Source organism: Podarcis erhardii (genome assembly GCF_964252035.2).
Source record: "Podarcis erhardii genome assembly, chromosome: 8".
Lineage (NCBI taxonomy): Eukaryota > Metazoa > Chordata > Lepidosauria > Squamata > Lacertidae > Podarcis > Podarcis erhardii.
The window spans coordinates 44,649,721-44,670,597 of NC_138499.1; the positions used below are offsets into that span (position 1 = coordinate 44,649,721).

Consider the following 20,877-nt stretch of genomic DNA (forward strand, 5'->3'; position numbering starts at 1 on the left):
AGGCTGTCCAAATCCCAGTCGATGATGATGCACGATCAAGGCATCAGCGAGTCTTTGAGATTTGGAGGGAATCCAAGGAGAGCTGCTTTCTGCAAGCAAAGAGGTTAGGTTCCCCCCTCCCCCTTGCAGAAACAATTATTGACTTTACCTGTAGTGCTGAGCTTTTCTCGTCCCCCAAAACTAGCACTGCCAAGATACCCTTGGAACTTAAGTTTCATTAATAAAATTTAATTCCCTCAACCCATTTTTCCCCCCTCCCGACATCATTTCCATTTTCCTTTCTGACCTCTTCACTAGCAAATTCTACAGTAAATATTATTAGTATTAACTCGGTGGTAGGGCACAAGCTTGCATGTAGAAACTCTTGGGTTCAAGATTACCTAAAAAAGGTTAACCTAACATCCACTTATTTGTTGGATGGTAGCAGGAGTTTTCCAACCCTTTCAGTCCAATTTTATTATATTTACTTTAATACATTTATTACATTTATATATACCACTTTTTCTTTCAGGGAGGTCAACATGTGTACATGGTTCTCCCCTCATTTTATCCTCACCCACAACCCTGTGAGATAGGCTAGGATGAGAGACATTGACTGGTTGAACGGAGATTCAAGCCCTGATCTCCCAGGTCCTAGATCAACACTGTTAAGCCACACTAGTTTTATTGTTTTAGGCATTGGCCATACAAATTATCAGAAAGTTCTCATAAATTTACGTAACTGTGGGCTAATTAACCTGTGGTAGGTTTAATTAATTTTATACATAGCTTCCAATAAAAGAAAAGTATAAGCCATTTACAACCAAGGGAAAAAAGGCAATGATAAAATCACATAAAATGTATTTAAAATAGGTTTAACAGTACAGTATCACACCACTCGTGCAGCTCAAATGCCTGTGAAAATACAAAAGCACTTTGGCCTGGCACCAAAGAGATGACAAAGTTGGCAGCAGGAGGGCCTTCCTGGGAGACTATTCCATAAATCTTACAATTACAGGGGGAATGCATCTTTTAAATACTTTAAATGCATCTTTTAAATAATTTAAACTATTTTTGGATTATTGAAACATGTTAACAATTTACAGCTCCATCCTATGTCATATAACCCATTGCGTTCAATGAGGCTTGTTGTTGCTTAGTTGTGTCCGACTCTTCGTGACCCCATGGACCAGAGCATGCCAGGCACTCCTGTCTTCCACTGCCTCCCGGTTTGGTCAAACTCATGCTGGTAGCTTCGAGAACACTGTCCAACCATCTCGTCCTCTGTCGTCCCCTTCTCCTTGTGCCCTCCATCTTTCCCAACATCAGGGTCTTTTCCAGGGAGTCTTCTCTTCTCATGAGGTGGCCAAAGTATTGGAGCCTCAGCTTCAGGATCTGTCCTTCCGGTGTGCACTCAGGACTGATTTCCTTAAGAATGGATAGGTTTGATCTTCTTGCAGTCCATGGGACTCTCAAGAGTCTCCTCCAGCACCATAATTCAAACGATAATTCAATGAGGCTTATTAGCAAGTAAATGAGAGTGTAGGATTGCAAGCTTAATGAACATTGCACTGTGCAAGAAATTGGTTATATAGAAGCACCTTTGGGCAAATTAGGATGGTGAGTAGCGGTGATATCACTAACACTGTGCTTTGCAGCACACCAAGCACCCTGCAGGCAAAAACAGGGTTGGGGGGGGGGGGAATAATTGGTTTATAAAAGCGAGAGAATGGACTGGATATTTGAGCTTGAGTGCAAAAAATCTGGGACAATAACAACCCCTCAGGGAGTGTAACTTCTTCAGCACTGAAGTCCACACTGGGATTTATTTATTCTTTAAAGTATTTATCACATTTGTATCCCGCCTTTCCTCCAAGGGGCTCAAGGAAGCGCAATTTGAGGTTGATTAGGTTGTGAGATACCTAATTGCTCAGTATTCATAGGGTTTTTGAGGCCCAGTTTAACATGCCTAACCATCTGTCCACTACTATACTACCTCAAGGGCCATAGACAAATGCCAAATTTTAGTAAAAAAACCCTCAAAACTTTTATATAGTTTTAATGCAATACAATAAGTTAGCATCGTAACTATCTACACAACTCATATTCAGAGTAAACTGTGGAGTAAATTATTATATTGATGCCTGGGTGTAGCAATATAATCAAAAAAATGTTGCAAAGTACCACCATGCTGGTTGTAGTTATATAATTTTAGACTCTGCTCTATCTTATGCCACACTCTTGCTTCCCCACCTTTAGATGGTAATATCAGTCACTTCACCTTCTTCATAAGGTGGCAAGCATATTAGGGAGCCCCTGCTCATTCTGCAAACGAGGCCTGGACACCTGCCCCCAAGTTCTGTCCTGCCATCACCAATGACCATAGATTTGCTCTGGAGCAGTTCAGCTGCAAAGTAAATAAGATTGTGCAGCCAGCCCATTTTGGGTTTTTATTCACCACAACCAAGAGGTAAGAGAGGCTTGCAATGTGTTCGATTATGAAGTCTTATATCTACATGATGGCGCTAATAATGGAGAAAAGGGTATCTGTTTTCCCTTATTACTTACTACAGTGTGTCATTGCAAAGCCAGCATTGGCCTGAAAAGACCTGCACAGCCGTTTGCAGAGTTTCCAGATTCAATGTTTTCAGCCCTCCGTGCAAGCACAATCCTAAACGAACTGCTCGATTCTCAACAGCTATCCGGAGCCTACTCGCTTCTAGAACACTGTCTGGGGGCCAGCGCTTGCAACCTCTCCTCTCCCCACCCCCGTTTTTTTTTGCTCTTTCTCTCCGGCAGGAGGCTTTGATGCATGGACACAAAGCAAGTTTGCTCAGTGACCTGTAGGGTGAGGGAAAAATCCTTGCCAGCTCTGCAAATGACCCAGCACTAATCCTCGAGGTTTCCTGTGCACTCAGCAACCTTCCTAATTTCCGTTATGCAGCCTGACATTTTTTGGGTACGCAGGCTGGAGCGCTGCCCAGCAGAGGCAGCAGCAGCAGGCAAAGTTTTTGTTTTTAAAAAGCAATTACATATACAGTATGTGCAATATTTAATTGCACATTTGGCGAGTAACGAAGCAGGTAGCAGAATCTCGAGGAGGGGCGCCCGCGGGTTGAAAAAAGGTCCGCCAACCCACGGCGCGCAGGGACCGCAAACTTCCTAATTGGCGCGCTGGTCCCATTCCAGGCTCCTGGGCGATGGCGGGAGAGGAGCAAAAACAAAAGGCGACGCAGCCGCCTCCTCAGCTAAGCCGCTTTTCCCAGCAGGTGGCTTCGTCGCAAAACGCCTCCAGACAATGGGGGCAAGAGCAGCGTGCCCTGGCGTCGCCCGCCTTGGCTTGCCTCGGCTTTTTGTTTTGCACAGGCATTTCTCACGTTCGCCGGAGAGAGTCCTCTCACCCGGCTCATAATAAAAGCGCGAGGCTTTCTCACGGTCGTGTCGGAACGTTACCTCGAGTCTCTCTTTCTCTCTCCCTATCATCCTGCCTAAAATCCCCATTCTGTGGGTGTGCAGACCAGACACGCCCGGCCCGTGGTCCTGGCTGAGGGGTAAAGTGCCCACAACAAGCCCTCGGCTTCCTCTGCGCACCTCGCTCTGGCTGAAGCAGCAGCAGCAGCAGCAGCTCAACCTTTCGCTCGGGGGTAGCTGTGGGCGGTTGCCTGGCCCGGGCAAAGGGCTGAGCTGAGCTGGAGCCGGTTGCTTCCCATTGGCCGTGCGGCCGGCAGGGAGAGCCGGGGAGGAGGGGGGAAGAAGAGGAGGAGGAGGAGGAGGAGGAGAGGAGGAGGAGGTGAAGCTGCCAGCAGCAGCAGCAGCAGCAGCAGCCAAGCGCAAGTGAAGGCATACACATACACACACACATACGCGAGCGCGCGCGCACACTCACATACATACAGGCGCACAGAGGAACGCCGCGCGAGCGAGGCAGAGGCTGCTGTGGTATTGTTATCCTCGTGTGTGCAAGCGGAGGGGGTTGTTGCTGCTGTTGCTGCTGCCGCCGCCGCTACTGTCTGCTGGCCGGCAGGGAGACGAAGCGAGGCAAGAAAGTGAAGGAGGCGAAGGACTCGCGGCGAGCATGCAGCAGCGGCAGAGCCGGCGTCGGAGCGGCGCTGCCAGGGCGCACTTGGCGACGCGCTGAGGAGGAGGAGGAGGAGGAGGAGGGAGGGAGGCTGCCTCAAGCCGGCCGGCGAGAAGGACAAGCAGGCAGCCGCCGCCGCCGCCGGAGCGAAGAAGACGGGCTATGTGCCCGGGGAAAGCCCGCGGGAACCGCTAACACCGCCAGCCCCCCCCCCTCGGCAGCGCCCCTCACGAAGAGACTCCTTCGGCCGCTGCCTTTTGTGCGAGTCACCCATCGCCGACAACCCCGGACCGGGAGCTCCGTCGCCCCTTCCTCCCAGGCGAGCGCCGCGGATCCTCCGCCGCCCCCTGCCGCCCTTCCCGCCTTGGCCCGCGCCGCCGCCGCCGCCGCCGGGCCCCCATCCGCGGACTTTTCGCTCCGCCGTGCACGCCTCCCCCCGCCACCGCTTCGCCTCCATGTGCCGGCTAGCGGGAGCGCCGCCGCGGATCCTGCCGCCGCTGCTGTTGCTGGTGCTGGCGGCCCTGCAGCAGGTAAAGAGCCGAGCGAGGGAGCGAGGGGAAGGAAGGAAGACCGACAGACCGACAGAGGAGAGCCGCAGCAGCGGGGCTGGGGGCTCTTTGTTCCCGCCGAAGGGCGGTGGCGGGGCTGGCGAGAGGATGCCGCCGCCGGGGCCGCGGGCGAAGCAGCCCGGGCTCCCCGCGCTGCCCCGGAGGCTAAGCTGGGCCTGCTTGGAACCGGGTTGCGAAGCTGGGGCGGGGAGGGGGCTTGGGGGAAAGCGGCCCCCTTGGTCCCGGAAGGTGTTGGGGGACGAAGACGGGGTGTAGCGAAGGGGGGCGGGAGAGGAGTTGCCGAGGGGAGGCTGGAGCTTCCTCGGGAACGCGAGTTAGGGACTCGTATTTCCCACGGCGGAAAGGAGCAGGTGCTCGCTTCGGCGTTAGTAAGAAGACGAATAGTGGAGAGATGCATCTGCCTGCGTAGGGAAGAAAGACCGGGGTGCAGAAGCGTTATGGCGGAAAGTTAGGACCCAGTGACCCCCCACCCCCCACCCCTTGCACGGGCGTTGGATCTGATGGGTGGGGTCAAACAAAAGTCGGCCTGCGGGTCGAGAAGGATGAGACCGATGATTGTAAATAAAGGCACCGCGGGGCGTGCGGCTGGGGAGTTGAAGTGGGAAGCGGGATCCCTCCGACCTGGGGACGAGCAGAAGTGGGGCAGGGACTTGGCGCCATCTCTTCCTTGGGGAGGGAGCGTGGGAAAGGAGTGGATGCCACCCACCTCTTCCCTTGGGATGGGAGCAAGGGCTTCTTTGCTCCTTGCTGGCAAGGCGGAGATGCGCACGCTCCTTCTGGAAGAGCAGACTTCCCCGAGGATGGAAGTCACCCTGGATAAACAGAGTGGGGGCCGGTCTCTGTGTTGAGACACCTGCTTCGCAAATCGAAGGCTGGGGTGGGATTTATTTCCCATGGCAGGGGCCACCAGACCACCCTCTCTCCCTGTCGTCCTCTTCAACCCGCGCGCGCTCTTTCTACTTTGCCTTCCAGATGCCAGATTGCCAGCCCACTCGGGTCTCGCAGTTACACAACCACGAAGTGCAAACTCCATAGATCTCATTGAATTGATGAGTTACTTTTTTAAAAAAACCACGACACATCCCCCCCTCCTTGTATACAATCGGGAAGGTTAAAGGGAGCATATGTAACACACCGCAGGGCCTGTTTGTGAATCGCGTGGGATTTTAATCTGTGTTTAGTAGTCATTGTGACCCCAGAATCAGGGCGCCGGTCGGCTATTTCGCATTAACCGGCACAGAGTCTTAAGGCAACGGTGTGCACTTCACTTTTGCCCGTTTAACGAATCCGGCGAGAGCTGCTACCTGAGCAGCCACCCTGCTCAGGGACCCCGGGGTTAGTGGAGCCAAGCGTGTCCGGAACGCCGCCCTCCGTGGCCTCGGGTCCGGTACAGAGGAGCGTGCGGAGCCGCTGCCTCGCCCCTCTGCTCGGCTCCCTAATCCCTTCCCGGGAAGAATTTAATCAGCCTCCGCCTCCGCCCGGCAGCCTCGCTCGCCTCCTCCCCCGCTGGCGTCCTGCTGTGTTTTTTTACCCCTGCTGCAACAGCTAACGGGAATTTCCATTGAGGCGAATTCTTCTTGCTTAATAAAGCTTTGCCACCTCCCTCGCCCAACAGGGGGCGCTGCGGGAAGGCCACGCGAAGGCAAGTGGGAGGCATGTCCATGCACCCCAATAGTTGAGACTGAGGTTCTGGCCAATACTTGTAGGGATTGAAAGAGCCGCCATCCTTGGAGATCTGCCCAAAGTTGACAGGGTCTGTGCCACTGTGATGCTTGCTGGCAAGGGGTGAGTCGCCTTTCACCCAAGTCAGGAATTAATATTTCAGAGATCGGATTTGGTCCTTTGCTGAGCAAAGAGTGAGCTGACTTGGACAAGGGAAGGATGTATGCTTTTATGAGGCGAGAGGTTTGCAAGCCTTGGTGAAGGCTTAAGACTGGTTTGTTTACACTTTTGCAAAGTAGGGATCTGCCTGGAGAGCATTGCTGGTGTTTCTGCATTTGGTGGACACTGGTCACCTGGAACGCATAGGATGGTATGGGGGTAAGGCTGTGTACCATTTTGTTGGGAAACAGATAGGAATCTGCCTTATACTGTCCACACTGACTGGCAGCAGTTCTGCAGGGTTTCAGACAGGACCTTGCTAGCCCTAACTAAAGTTGCTGGGGATTGAACCTAAGAGTTTCTGCATGCAAATCAGATTCTCTACCAGCAAGCTGGATGTCTTGCCTGATAATTTGTGATTCTGCACCAGGAGTGGGCAGTAGTCCATCGATGCCGAAAGTGCTAAATTAGGGTGGGCCCAGGTCTCCAGAGTAAGGATTTGATTTGTCTGGGCAGGAATTGGTGGTTTAATTACTTGGATTTTCCTGGGGTGTTTTTGTGCATCTGAAGGTAGAGGAGCATTGCCATGGCTTGTTCAGTGAATATCGACTGTGTAAGGAATGTATCTGGGATGTGGGACAGCTTGTATAGATAGATACCAGCATTAGGGCTGTCTCTCATGAAGCAGATACCACTTGACATATGCTGATGAAAATTCAATTAAGTGATTATCCTGCATTTTGGGGCTTATCCTGTTGGAATAGGGTGTGTGCTCTTTGCATGGCCACCGGACTCCCCTGGTTTTGCTGCAACAGACTAACATGGCTACGCCTCTGGAAATAGTTTGTGAAAGGTTCTCTGGAGTAATGGATGAACTGTATTTGATGTGCATTTGAAATGGAAATGTGTAGGGTTGAGTGGGGTTTTTTTGGGGGGGGGTGAGGGGTGTCCTGGGATTTTCCTAAAGTGAGTTCCAATAAGGCAGGGGACAGAGGATGGATGCTGGCACTTCGGTCAGCAAAACTCGTCCTCTTCCTAGTGCAAAGGGCAAGCAGGAGTAAATCTCCGGGACAGATGGTGCAGCTCATTGCCTCTTAATGGCATTTGTGGCTGGAGCATATCGTCGAGAACGGGCAAGGGACTCTGGGGTAAGGGGTATTTGTGTAGCGGGCTGTGTGAGTGGGCTGGCTTTCAGCAGTGGGTGATATCCGGTTTAAATCCTGCAGGGGTTGAGTGATCTGGGTACAGGGAGGCAGCTGCAGTAGCTGCAGCAGCAGTCACTGTCCATGGTGCAGAGCTCAGATTACTCTCTGGCTGTGAACTGAATCCCTGCTTCTGAAACGTAGTAAACACAGACTTGGCATGTTGCAAAGCTCCCTTCCCTTGCCCTTTATTTCAAATTACTGCTTTTTTTTTTTTTTTTTTGCTTTCTCCTGTGCAGCCAATATTCTCTTTCTGTAGCTCTGATGGCTGCATCAGGCAGTTGAGGTGCTGAAACATTGATCCTAAACAGCTGGGGGGGGGGATTTTTCACTGGTTTAATAGGTTAGTTTGCCCTGATGGGAAAGTGTCAATGTTGCACCTTCTGTGTCTTTCTTTCAAACTCTGCCTCCCTTTTGGGGAGGATTGTTTTAACTTTTTAGCTAGGTTTATTGTTTTCAGGGTCTGTTTATACCCGGAGTCTGGGTTGCTTTTCTACAAATTTTTAAGGTAGAGTCCACTCCCCCCCCCCCCATTACACAATTTCTTTGTCAGGCTCATTCTCTCTTTTTAGGATGCCTCCAAAAATTTTTTTATCTCCAGATGTTATTTGGTAAACTTTAAAACTTGAGTTCTCTGCTAAACTTTTATTTCACCGTGTGGTTTCCCCCCTATAAGTACTGTTTTTAAATTAAAGCGATCTATGAATTATGGACAGGAACTGTCTTTATTGCTTTTGTGTATCAGAGAGTTCCAGTGGCATGTCATGGTTGGAAAATCCAATTTCCTCCTTGTTTGGGTACACATTAAATCAGGTTAGGACTCTCTTTTTAACAGGGTGTAACAACACTGATAGTTAAGTATGAAATCAGTTTTCTAAACCTGTGTCTGGAAAGTGGCCTTTGATTTTTAACTATTGCTTGGCTTTTTTTTTGTTTTCTCTTGCAAGTCAGAAATTATTTAAAACTTTTACATTGCGTACATTGCTAGTGCAAGAGAATTTCAGTTATAAGAAAATAATATTGTTTCAGGACCTATACCTTGGCTAGGTTTTATTTAAATTGTTTTATATTGCTTTCAGCCTTTGTCAGATATTTCCTTGAGGTTTTTTTTTAATGAATTCATCACTCATCATTTGCACAGCAGAGCAAACAGCTTGTTCAGTATAGGTTCAGTCAATGTTTGGAATAATGCAGCATTTAGGAACATACTGGTAACTGATGATTAAACACTCACTTCATTGATGATTTACTTTAGGTAAAATCTGTGGTTGTTATGTAGAAGCTTGGCACTCTGAAGGAAAAGGGGAAAGTTTGAAAGGTGTGTGTGTGTGTGTGCGTGCGTGCGTGCGTGCGTGTGTGTGACACAAACACGCATACTTTAACATCAGAAACCATAAGTGCTTCTGAATTGGGAAAAGAGGAAGTCTGTGTGGGAAAACTGGAGGCAAAACATCACAAAGGATTTCGAATGACCTCCAGAGGCAATAGTTCTTAGGAAAAGCTTCAGTTAAATTTTCAATCCTAATTATTAATTCTAGTTTCTTTCATTGTGTGGTTTCTGAGTATGGCTAAGATATTGGTCTGAAAAGTTAATATGAGTATTGAAAATTGATTATGGGAAATGGATTTTAGTTGTGTTAAAACTGACTAGTAGCAAAGCAGATGCACATTCAGGTCCCAGTGATTGGCACCAAAACTTATGCGGTTCTCCTTTATTATTAATTAATTAATTAATTAATTATTAATTATTATTAATTTATGAGTGCTACTACCATTTTTGTTGCCTTTACCCCAGTTTTTGAAGTTGTGTGCAGATTCGTTATCTTTCCAGCTTCTTAAATAGGGCTATGGAGGTCTAGGGGCCAAACTAGACATTTATAAGAGACATGGAGAAGCACTCTGTAGCTTTTTCCTTTTAATGTAATATTAACATGGTGTGACATGGCATTATCATGTGGTGCATCTTCCTGTCTCTGCCAGCCAATGATGTGAAGCTAGGGTGGGGAGGTGCATGGTGCAATGGCATCCCATCCCATGTTTTTTGGGATACGGAACTACATAGGTAGGTTAGTCCTAATTAATAAGAATAAGTGGCAAAGCACTTCAGTAGGTTAATATAAAGAATCTTGAGTCTACTTATGATTCTTCTGCCTCTACAAATCATGTTTTCTCAGTGGAAACTTCTAGACTATGATGCTATATCCCAGATATCTGGAATTCCTTTTGAAATGTGGGGTTTTTTATATTAAATTTAGAATTTGTCAATATTTTAGCTTTCTTTCCCAGGGTTATGTTTCACATTTTTGCAAAACATTGCAGAAGTTTATTATGAGTAATTTTAATTTCTGATTACTGGAAAATAATCAGTATTTTGAAATTCTAGTTTCTTTTGTATCAATATCAGTGACATCATTCAAATCTGTGACAAACCCAAAAAGTACAATTTTTATTGATATTTATTTTATTATAAATATTTCTAGACTGCTTAAACATTAAAAAAACTCAAAGCGGTATACAAAATAATAAAAGGCATGCAATGCCACCAACCAAACTTCAAATAGCTTTTCTTCTATCGATGATCTCACCATCATTTTCTGGGGAAATACTGAACTGTTGTTTTGACAGATGGGTGGAAGAAGCCATTCTTTTTAAGGAAATGTTTTATATACATATTAACCTAGCAGATGCATTTCAAATATGTTTCTGAAACAAGACAGAAACCGACTTTGGGAGCAATACAATTATTTGACAAAATGCACATTGCATACCTGTTTTATCTGGTTTAAAGTCAAGATGATGTGCCTTTAAATGTTGAATACATTAACATTTTAGGAGACATTTTCATTATACTAAATATCAGCGTTTCAAATAAATCTTTAAGGCACATTTATAATAAGATATTTTCAATCTATTGACATTATTTTAAAAGTCTTCTCCCCATTCCATTTCACATTCTGATTCGCTATCATGCAAGACTCAGTAATTCCTATTAAGTTTTAGGTGGCAGCAGAATGATAATTTGAACCACAGTGTTTGTTATTCAGAATGTCTTGCTGAAGCATCAACTGGGAGGATTATTTATCTTGTTCTCCGATTTGTTTGGAAATATTTACCACACTTTTTAAAGAGAACTTCATCCTTGAAACAGTTTTTAGTTAAAACCAACCCTGGCTGAAAATAAAATAATAAAAAATAAAGTACAACTAAACAATAAAGCAGTATAAAAACTGTATAGAGTAGAAGATAAAATATACAGATTTCCTTTTCTCCGCTAAGATGAACTTATTGCATCCTGTGAGCAAATACTTTTATCCAAGTTTGTATAAGCAGTTTTTCCCCTGTTGGTGCCTGCAGTTTTTATCTCCCTCCAGTGTACGAGTCAATATCTACCCAACTTTTTTTTCCCAGCTGGTGAGTTGGAACCCATTATTGGGCATGTTCAGCTACCCTGTGAGTAGAATAGGAAACTCCCAGTAACGTCAGCAGAAGCCAAGTCTTGTGGAATAAGATGGCTAGAGAAAGAAGCTCAAACTCACCCAACAATCTAATAATAGAAAGGGTAAAAACATTCAGATTCTTTTTACTACAGACGCCAATTGTGTAGACTATAAAATTGAGAAAAGCTATTTTTATTAAGTGATGGTGACCACTCAGAGTGACTCACGCCTGGTTCTTTCCTTGACTTGTGCGTTCTCTCTCTCTCCAGTTCCTTATTTAAGAAAGTGAATTGCTCATATCTATGCAGCATCTGCTTTTAAGTTCCTTAAAATTTAAAATAAATGAACATTTCTGAACTTCCCTTTTTGATAATATAAAAGGGGTTATCTAAACAACCAGAAGTTTGGAGAAGGGTTGTAGCTCAGAGGTAGAACATCTTGAGTTTCATACAGAAGATCCCTGGTTCAATCCCTAGTGTCTCTAGGTAGGGCTGTGAAAAACCCCGTACCTCAAACCCTGGAGAGAGTCTCTCCGCTGTCAGTCAATGTAACAGTATTGAGATAGGTAGACCAGTAGTCTGACTTGGTAAAAACCAGCTTCTTGTGTCTCCCAGAAGCCTTGTGACTCTTCAAAGACTTAACAACGCATTTCTAACCATGTATACTCAGAAGTAAATCCTATTAAATTCAGCTGGGCTTAATCCCAGATACGTGGGGCTAGGATTGCAGACTAACGCTTATTTTTATTTTAAGATTTCAAGAACTAGTTCCCACTTTATCAGGTACACAGAACATTATCTCTTTTTGCCCGTATGGATATATCTATAATTTGGTCAGTAAATGCAAGAGGTACAGTATAACATTCCTATGCAAAGCTCAAATGGATGCAAGATCAGTACAATGGTTATGCTGCTTTAACAATGGTTGTGGGATAGAAATTCCTGGGGTTGTATTCAGCTAAGTTTTACTAAGAGCAGACCCACTGAAAATGTTGGACCTAAGTTAGTTGTGTTCATTAATTTTAGTGGGCCTATGCTGACTAAAACTTAGAGAATAAATAAGAGAGTCATAGAATTATAGAGTTGGAAGGGATCCCAAGGGTCATTATCCATAATTCTGTATACTTCTATCATATGTTACTCACCTTTTTTCGTAAACTAAAAGTGCCCAAATGTTGTAACCCTTCCTTATAGGGGAGTTGCTACTGTCCCTTGATCATTTTGGCTGTGCTTTTCTACATCTTTTCAGCTCTACAATATTATTTTGAGGTGCGGTGAACAGAACTGTACACAATATTCCAAGTGTGGCTACACCACAGATTTGTATAATGGTGCTGTGATATCAGCAGTTTCCTAATGATCTATAACATGACTCCGCCTTTTTCACAACCTCTGCACACAGAGTCATCATTTTCAGCAAGCTATCCACTATGGTCCCAAGCTCTCTTTCCTGGTCAGTTCATGCCCCATTAGTATATATTCAAAGTTATGATTTTTTTGGCTTTCACTTTACATGTACTTGCACTGAACAATTATTTGCCATTATAATGCCCATTCACTCAGTTTGGAGAGATTTGTCCTTTCTTCCTTTTTATTTGTAGTAACCATTCTCAGTGTTAGACAATGATTAATACAAATGGAAAGGAAGAAAGAATTTCATCACCGGCCAACAATGTCCTAACACACCTTGGAACCGTTTGGGTCCAAACTATTTATTGAGCACCTGCAGACATACTATCTGACCACACTTTAAGCTGTAGTAGGCAGTGTGGTGGAATGGCAGTGCTCACCTGACCTCTGGTTGGTCACATTACTACTGCTTACCAGGAGGTAGAGCGGGAGGGGCAGGGCATCAGTGAGGTCTGGTGCTGTGCAAATGCAGCAGTGGAGCCAGTCAGGTGCTCCTGTCAGTGCATTTGCACCTCGCAACTGCCTTGGGCCCTTTCCCTCTGTTTTCTGCAACAAGTAGCAGCACAACCAACCATGGACAGTTGAGTACCACCACCCCGTCATGCAATCTGCTGCTGACTTTGATCTGCTTTGGAGACTCTTCTAATGTGTCTTCTCTCCCCACAGCTGGTATGGTGGGTGACCACAAGGAAACAAATCCTTCTCTGCGGTAGCCTGATGGCTATGGAATTCCCTTCCATTGGACCTGTATCAAATTTTTACATTGCAGAATTTTTGGAAGGCCCTGAAACTTGTCTTTTTCATTTGGCCTTCTAGGCATGATGCTTATTAGCTGTGTGATGGTCTAGTGGAATTAGGGTTGGGTGTCATTTTGCTCTGTTGGAAAAAAAAAATGTGTAGTATTGAGTTGTAGTTCAAAATTTCAAAATTTTGTATTACTATACTTTTCATAATTCCATTGCATTGCACTGAACTGAACTGGATTGTATTGTAAGCTACAGGGACATTTGCCCAGAAAAGCAGCCTAAAAATAATTTAGATTAATTAATTTAATTAAACAAGGGGCTAAACAATAAAGGTTTACTCCTGAGTCCTGTATTTGGCACATTGCCTACCCCCCCCCCCCGCTTCAGTCATTCAGGGATAATGATACCCTAACAAAATGTAATAGGAAACAAAAGGTTTTCTAGCCTTTCATGCTATAGTTAAAACAAAGAAAAGAAAAGAAAAGTAGCTGAAAATGCTTTATGAAATTTTGGCCCATGTGAAATCTTGTTACTTTGCCTTAATGCATACCTAGAGATAAAGGGCTGTGGCCTAAGCTACAATACAACTTGCAATATCATTTATGTTTGAACCAAATTATTGCTGTACTGTCCCAGTGTGAAACACAGCTATATATTTTATGTTCTGCTAGGGAACAGAAACAGTAGTGAGTTAACTATGGTTTTTAAAATATCCTTTTGTTTTTTACTTTGTAAGTATTCTGTGAACTGAATTTTGTTTTTGTTTTTTAAATAGACTTGAAAAGTCTCCCCCATGAGGATACATTAACCTTTTCTGTGTAACCTTTCAGGAATATGTTTTGTCATTAGCATGTTTTTGTCCTTTCCCCCCTAAAACTTAGATGAAGAAACTAGTTCTGTTTGGTAGCATACCAAGGTTTAAGCCTTGGAAATTACTACTTACGGATACAGTTAATTCCAGTGGGCTTTTATAACCATAACTCTTAAGCATGCACAACTGCCTTTGCAAACCTGGGCTCTGAAAGTGCTGTTGTCAAATGAAATAAACCAAAGAGTAGACATACCACTTCATCCTTGCAAAGCTGACCAATCAATTTAACTGTAAGTGTTTCTCTTCTGCCGTTGTAAAATCAGTTCATCTCTTTGTCTAAGGGATGTGTTTTGACAAACTTCACAGTTTAAAATTGGCTGCCCTACCCACAACACATTTGCGCTGATTGGCGCCTCCACTGACTTCCAAGAGCTTTGAAGCATTAAGGAACACAAGAGCTGCATTTAATTTAGTTAAGAGAACTCAATATTTAAAATTGCTGTAGTGTGCAAGGACTTCAAAACTGGGGTCAGAGTTTCAGTGCACACTAAGGAAATGCATCATACAGACCTGTGGCTCAACAGAGGTTAGTTTTCTTAATTTTAGGAGAGATGACAGTTCCCACACTTCCATTGGCATTTATTATTATAAAGGTTACTACTCGCAGTGTTGTTCAAGCTAGGCTATTTATATCACTAAAAAAACAACTTGAAGGGAAAATCACATAGGGAAATATGAGACAAGTAAAAGGTTTAGTACAGAGAAAGGACCTCCCATCCTTTTATACAGTGTATGTAGGCAACCCAGCAGTGTGACAGTGGATGTGCTGGACCGTTACCTTCCTCAATAATGGAGTAGATGAGAGCCAATGAACTGAAGCCCAATCGAGATAAGACTGAAGCACTGTTAGTGCGTGGTTCCTTAGACTGGATGGATGGGATACTGCCTGCTCTTGATGGGGTTACACTCCCTCTGAAGGAACGGATATGCAGCTTGGGGTTCCTCTGGGTCCATTCCTGTCACTTAAGCCTCAGGTGGCCTCAGTGGTGCCTTCTATCACCTTCAGCTGGTGGCCCAGCTGTCCCCCCGCATGGACAGGGATAGCCTAACTTCAGCCATCTGTGCTCTGGTAACCTCTAGGTTAGATTACTGCAGCATGTTATATGTGGGTCTGCCTCTGAAGACGTTTCGGAAACTTCAGCTGGTGCAGAAATCATCAGCCAGGTTACTTGCCTGGGCAAGACTGTTTGAGCATATAATGCCAATCCTGGGCCAACTCTAGTTTCTGGGCCCAGTTCAGAGTGCTGGTTTTGACCTAGAAAACCTGAAACAGCTCAGGACCGCAATACTTCAAGGACCACCTTTCCCCAGATGAACTGACCCAAATCCTGCGATCATCACCTGAGGCCCATGCTTGTGTGCAGCTACATGAGAATGGGCCTTTTTTGTGATGGCTCCCAATTTGTGAAATGCTCTCCCCAAGGAGGTTTGTCTGGCGTCTTCGTTATACATCTTTAGGTACCAGGCAAAAACACTTCTCTTCTTCGGCTAATTAAACAAACTTACGGCCTTTTAAACTGGTGTGTGTGTTGTTTTTGTTTGTTGTTATGGTATGCATTTTCTCAAAATAAGTGAGGAGAAACACACAATTGCAGGTGGAAAGATAATCAGAAGGTCAGCTAGAAACCTCCCTGACTTGTGAGTTTTCCATGTGTAGGATGATGTTGTGTTCTGTTCATAGCTGTCAACGTTCCCCTTATTCCGAATAGGATTCCTTGCAAGAAAAGGGAAAAGTTGACAGCTATTCAATTTTGGTACTATTCAGAGTAAACCCATGTAAATTAATGGACATGACTGATTTGGGTCCATTAACTTATTTGGGTCTACACTGTATAACTTTCTTGGATACAACCCTTTTGTGGCTCTAGGTCACATTTCCCTGTGTGCATTGTGAAATGTTACGGTCCTATTCAAACTTTAAGGGTAGATGTGATATTTTCCCCCTTCTATCCCCGTAGAGGTGTTCAGAAGAATGTGTGAGGCCTCAAAGATGGCAAGAGTTTGAGATGGAAAAATATATGTTTCAGCTCACTTAAGTTTCTCCTTCCAATCTTACATTTTGTTTTCCACATTTATGCAGTCAGTAACTTGATTAAAAAAAACAAAACACTTTAGCACAAATTTCTCCTAATAAAAACAATTTTGTATGCAGTTTTGATTAATACACACATTTTTGGAACACTATTCCCTAATATTAGGCATTTTTGTATGTAATTTTCACTAACATATGTACAGTGGTGCCTCACAAGACGAAATTAATCCGTTCCGTGAGGCTCTTCGGATAGCGGTTTTTTCGTCTTGAGAAGCAAGCCCATTGACAGCTTAGCGGATTAGCGCTATTAGCGGTTTAGCGGCTTTTAGCGGATCAGCTGATAAGCGGCTTAGGGCTTAGGAAAAGGGGGAAAAAAGAGAAAAAAACCCCGCAGGAACTCGCAAGACATTTTCGTCTTGCGAAGCAAGCCCATAGGGAAATTCGTTTTGCGAAGCGCCTCCAAAACGGAAAACCCTTTCATCTAGCGGGTTTTCCGTCTTGCGAGGCGTTCGTCTTGCGGGGCACCACTGTATGTCTTTTTAGGCACGTTTTCCCCAAAATATGCATTTTGGTACATGTTGTTTGGGGGGAAACTGCATCACAAAATCCAGACAACTGAATTTTGAAGGATAGCTGTGTTTTAATGCACATATTGGTGTGAGAAGTGTGAATTAAGCAGGGTTTGTTTTTTTGTTGAAATAAAAACAAAACCGAATTTCCATCCCTAGTAGGGTGTGAGCACATGCTGGCGCTGCCCCATTGATATAGGCCCTGCCTTTTCCTCTCCCAACCTTTGTACATTGAGCAGAAAGGACTGCAGAGAGATTTAAACTGTGATCAGTCAAATGTGGTTAGAATCCTCATTTCAGTCTTGAACACCATTCTGTGGAGAGGTTACAACCAAGTTGAGCAGATTGTGGTTAGAATCTCCCTTCAGACCTTCCTGCTCAAGGGTGCCCTGAGAAGTGGGGGCAGATCACCTTGCATGCACCTGTGCCTTAAGTTTAAGTTCCAATACTCCCTCTTTTTTCATCTCTGCTTAGTTGTTTGCTGATACATCATATAAAAACATGTGATTACAGATTGGCCAGTATGCTCTCCACATCAGGGCTGTTCAGTGAAAGCTAGTGAAACAGTGATTTAGGCTATTTAAGGTCTAGATCAGGGATTGTCAGCCTGGTCCCTACCGCCCACTAGTGGGTGTTTCAGGGTTATGGGTGGGTGGTAGGGGGTTCTACAGCACAAGCTGAATCCTCCTTCCATCGAACACTGGTGGGCGGTAAGGAAATGTTACCATCCAGAAAGATGCATTAGTGGGCGGTAGGTATAAAAAGGTTGACTACCTGTGGTCTGGATAGTATTTTTACACCAATATTACAAGTGATGGGGCATGGTAGTTGTAATGGGCTCTTAATGTAATACTGAGGCTGTACAATTCTGTTGAAAATTATACCTTCAAACATTTCCCCCTTATCTAGTTTTTTTGTTTTTGTTTTTGTTTTTTGCCGATGACCCTGAACATCCCTGGAAGATGTAATGATTTATGAGAAGAGATTAGCTGTACTTGCAGGAAAAAGACCTCCTGCTCATTTTACAGTCTCATACTCTGGAGAGACAGATGAAGCTTCTAATATTGAACAGAAAGAGCAGAACTGGGAACAGTTTTGTTTATCTTCCAATCAGATTATGATCAGAAGGTTGAAAGTAGCAGTGTTGCAAATAATATATTGGGGAGAGGTACTATCTCCTTCCTCAATCCTGTTTTATGTTTTTCCCTCTTTCATTACCTTCTCCTGCAGTGTAGCTGTTACAGCTCTTCCACATCTTTTGTCCTAAATTGGGGTGGGGTGGATGCCACCTTAGTGTTATTACTTGTAAATACCTGATACCAAAGGAGTGAGTCTTTTTTTGCATTTGGCCTTAAAGCTGGAAGGCTTATAGGGATCTAGTGATGTACTTGACTATCCCAGTCTATGTTCTCTGTTTCCTATCTTTTCCCTATACGAATCTCTCTTTTAGACAAGAAGGTGAAGAGAATAATTAATGTTATTGTCTGCTTAATGATATTTCTGTTTCACCTGTTCAGGAATGCTTGGACCTCTAAGGGTGCTGTTGCTTCGGCAATGAATCATTCCAGAATGAGAGCTTATATGGGAGTTGGAGGCTCCCTTTCCTGGTTCAACCAGGCCTTGATCTGGTTGGCTGGTTATACACACATCCTTCTTTCTCTGAGTAACCTCACATTAAGCTGGCTGGGTGCTTCACTCACAGCCCTGAAACTCCTACTGGGCTTGCCATTTGCTCTCCTAGGGAGATGACGGGGTCCAAGGCCAGGAAGCTATGCAATTGGTGTGTAGTTCTCTGATCTTTCAGTAGGGAAGATGGCTCATCAGGATTTCTGGTTGCTTGGAGATCTGCTAGGGGTGGGGTCCTGTTCCCCTTACTATTCTTCCTAGGAGACTGCAGATTTGAGGGCTGGGGAGGGCTAAGCCTTGCCATTTACCCAGTCAGGGAAATAATATAGCATTTAATTATTATTTTTCAGCATTTACATATTGCCCAATTAACCATGTTCTCTGAGTGGTCAGCAAATTTAAAAGCTGTGAAATACAATTAGAAGCAAAATGAAAACCAATCTGTATCTATGCTCTCTGCCTTAGTGGTGTGGCTGCTTATGACTGTCACAATCAACCAGATGAGTTACTAATTACAAGCGAAAAATAATTATTTTTAAAAATTTAAAAATATTGTCACTTTAGATGCGATTATTTTCAGCCTAAGGAAGCTCGTCTATTGGGCCAAGCACTGACATATTTTGAAACAATCTGTTTTAGTGAGATAACACACTGTAATGTAGATAGAATAAGTATAAGTATTTTAACTGAGGAATCAGTTATTTGCATCCAGCTGAGTGACCACTGAGATTTTTTCCTCAACTGGAATGTCGCTCTGCCCCCTGCCTAGTTGGATTGATCTACAGTGATGGGCTAGCAGTTTTCTAATATTTAAAAGTAATTAGTAGACTGTTGGCACAAGGTTGATAAAAATGATGATTTAAAAAGTTCAGTTGTAAATCAATATTATAGTTAGGTTTTCAAACTTGATACTAATCTAGCAGAGATTCAGAATACTGTATGTGTTTTGCTTTTCTCATTGTTTTGAGTGAAAGTTGAAATGTTTTTTAAGCCAAGCAAAATTGCATTTTAGTGACATGTGATATGTTTTGTCTAGCTGCAATTTAATTACCATCTACTTAAGAGTTTATTTCTGTTGATTTCAGTAAAAACCAATGGAGTGACATATTTCCTGCAGGTGGTTTGTAGGCCAGCTTGTTTCAGTTCTTTTCCCGTAATAGTATTTCACCGACTAAAAGACCTGCCTATCCTGTGCATTTGAGTAGTTACCTGCTTAAAGTTGCTTAAACTTTTCCAGAACTGATGCCTACTTGAGCAATCCCAAATGCCCCAGGAAGAGCAGATGATGGCCAGCTGCATCCAGCAGATCTCTCTCACCACAGTTCGAGAGGGAGGTCCGCAGTGCAAGGTTTCCTAGTAAAACTATGGAAAGGTTAGCCATTGCGGGTTACTCTCCATCTGTACTCAGAGCTCGTGGAGGCATGGACATGGTGTGTCAAGACAGAGGGACCATGGATGTGCAGCAATCTTAGCCTACTCAGTCCCTTGGCATACCTTCAGAGAGACCCCCGGATATATGCCGGTCATTAAGCTAGTATATTTAATTCTCTTACATTGCTGTCAGTTTTTGATAACAGTATTTTTGCTTCAATTACTTTTGTAAGAACAGAGACAAAAGATACTAGCAGTATTTTCTGTGCCTCATGAAGGTGGCACTTAGGGTATTTTTCATGGTCTAGTACTTGTGCAGTAGCGTTGATGTTGCCCTCCCACTTTCCACAGGGCTCTGTAGATTGTATTCAGATCTGCATTTCAGAGGCCATTCACATCACATTTTTGTTGGCCTCACTTTAAGGTATTTCATTAGTCCCGCCAATAGACAACAATGACTTTAGGAAATATAACGTATGACTAGCCAGGCCCCTTAAGCAGAATTATGATGGATTTTTGCCTAGGTCCTTATGACAGTGCTTCTCACTAGTGATTATTAGAAAACTCAAGGCTCTAGTGAGGTGAGTTTTTGCTGCTTTTAAATCTCAGGTCCCTTTGCAAGTTACAGTTGCTGTGTGCAGCCCATTTAAATTGCTTCACAGGGTTTATTACTGTTGAACTGTTGCTATGTCGTAGTTCATCACCCACATCCTGCAATTCATGCTTTTACAACTGTCCAAAAAGAATGATCCACAAGCCTCTCTTTATAAACAAATGTTTCGTCATAATATGACATCTGTTATGTGAGATGATTTAAAACAGCATCTCTATAGCAAGTGTAAGATGTGCAGTTGCCTTTATCTTCTTGCTGAGAGGAGGGCAAAGTTTGGTTTGATTTGCTTCTGCAGAAGGAAGAAAACAGAGATTTCACACCCAGCAGCAGCAGCTGAGCCAAATCTCTAGCAGAGGACTGGCGGGAAGAATCACTCTTAGTTTGGCAATGGTCCATGGCTCAGTAATTGAAAAACAACACCTTACTCTTGTTTTTATAATTTTGCCAGGCACGTATAAACAGACTTTTAAAAAATGGTGGTCATATCTTAAAACTGCAGAATTCCCATGAAAAGCTACTTTGATTCTTACAGATCTCTACAGACATATCTTTAC

The 20,877-nt window shown here is 44.1% G+C and overlaps 1 protein-coding gene across 1 annotated transcript in view; it reads left to right on the plus strand.

The window, feature by feature from the left end:
* Window positions 1-3,780: 3,780 nt before the first annotated feature.
* CDH2 (cadherin 2) overlaps window positions 3,781-20,877 on the plus strand; it is a 122,888-nt gene continuing 105,791 nt past the window's right edge. Inside the window, exon 1 of the mRNA XM_081873667.1 lies at window positions 3,781-4,587. Within this exon, the coding sequence (XP_081729793.1) occupies window positions 4,513-4,587 (75 nt within the window). The 5' untranslated portion in view covers window positions 3,781-4,512. The remainder of the gene's footprint in view (window positions 4,588-20,877) is intronic.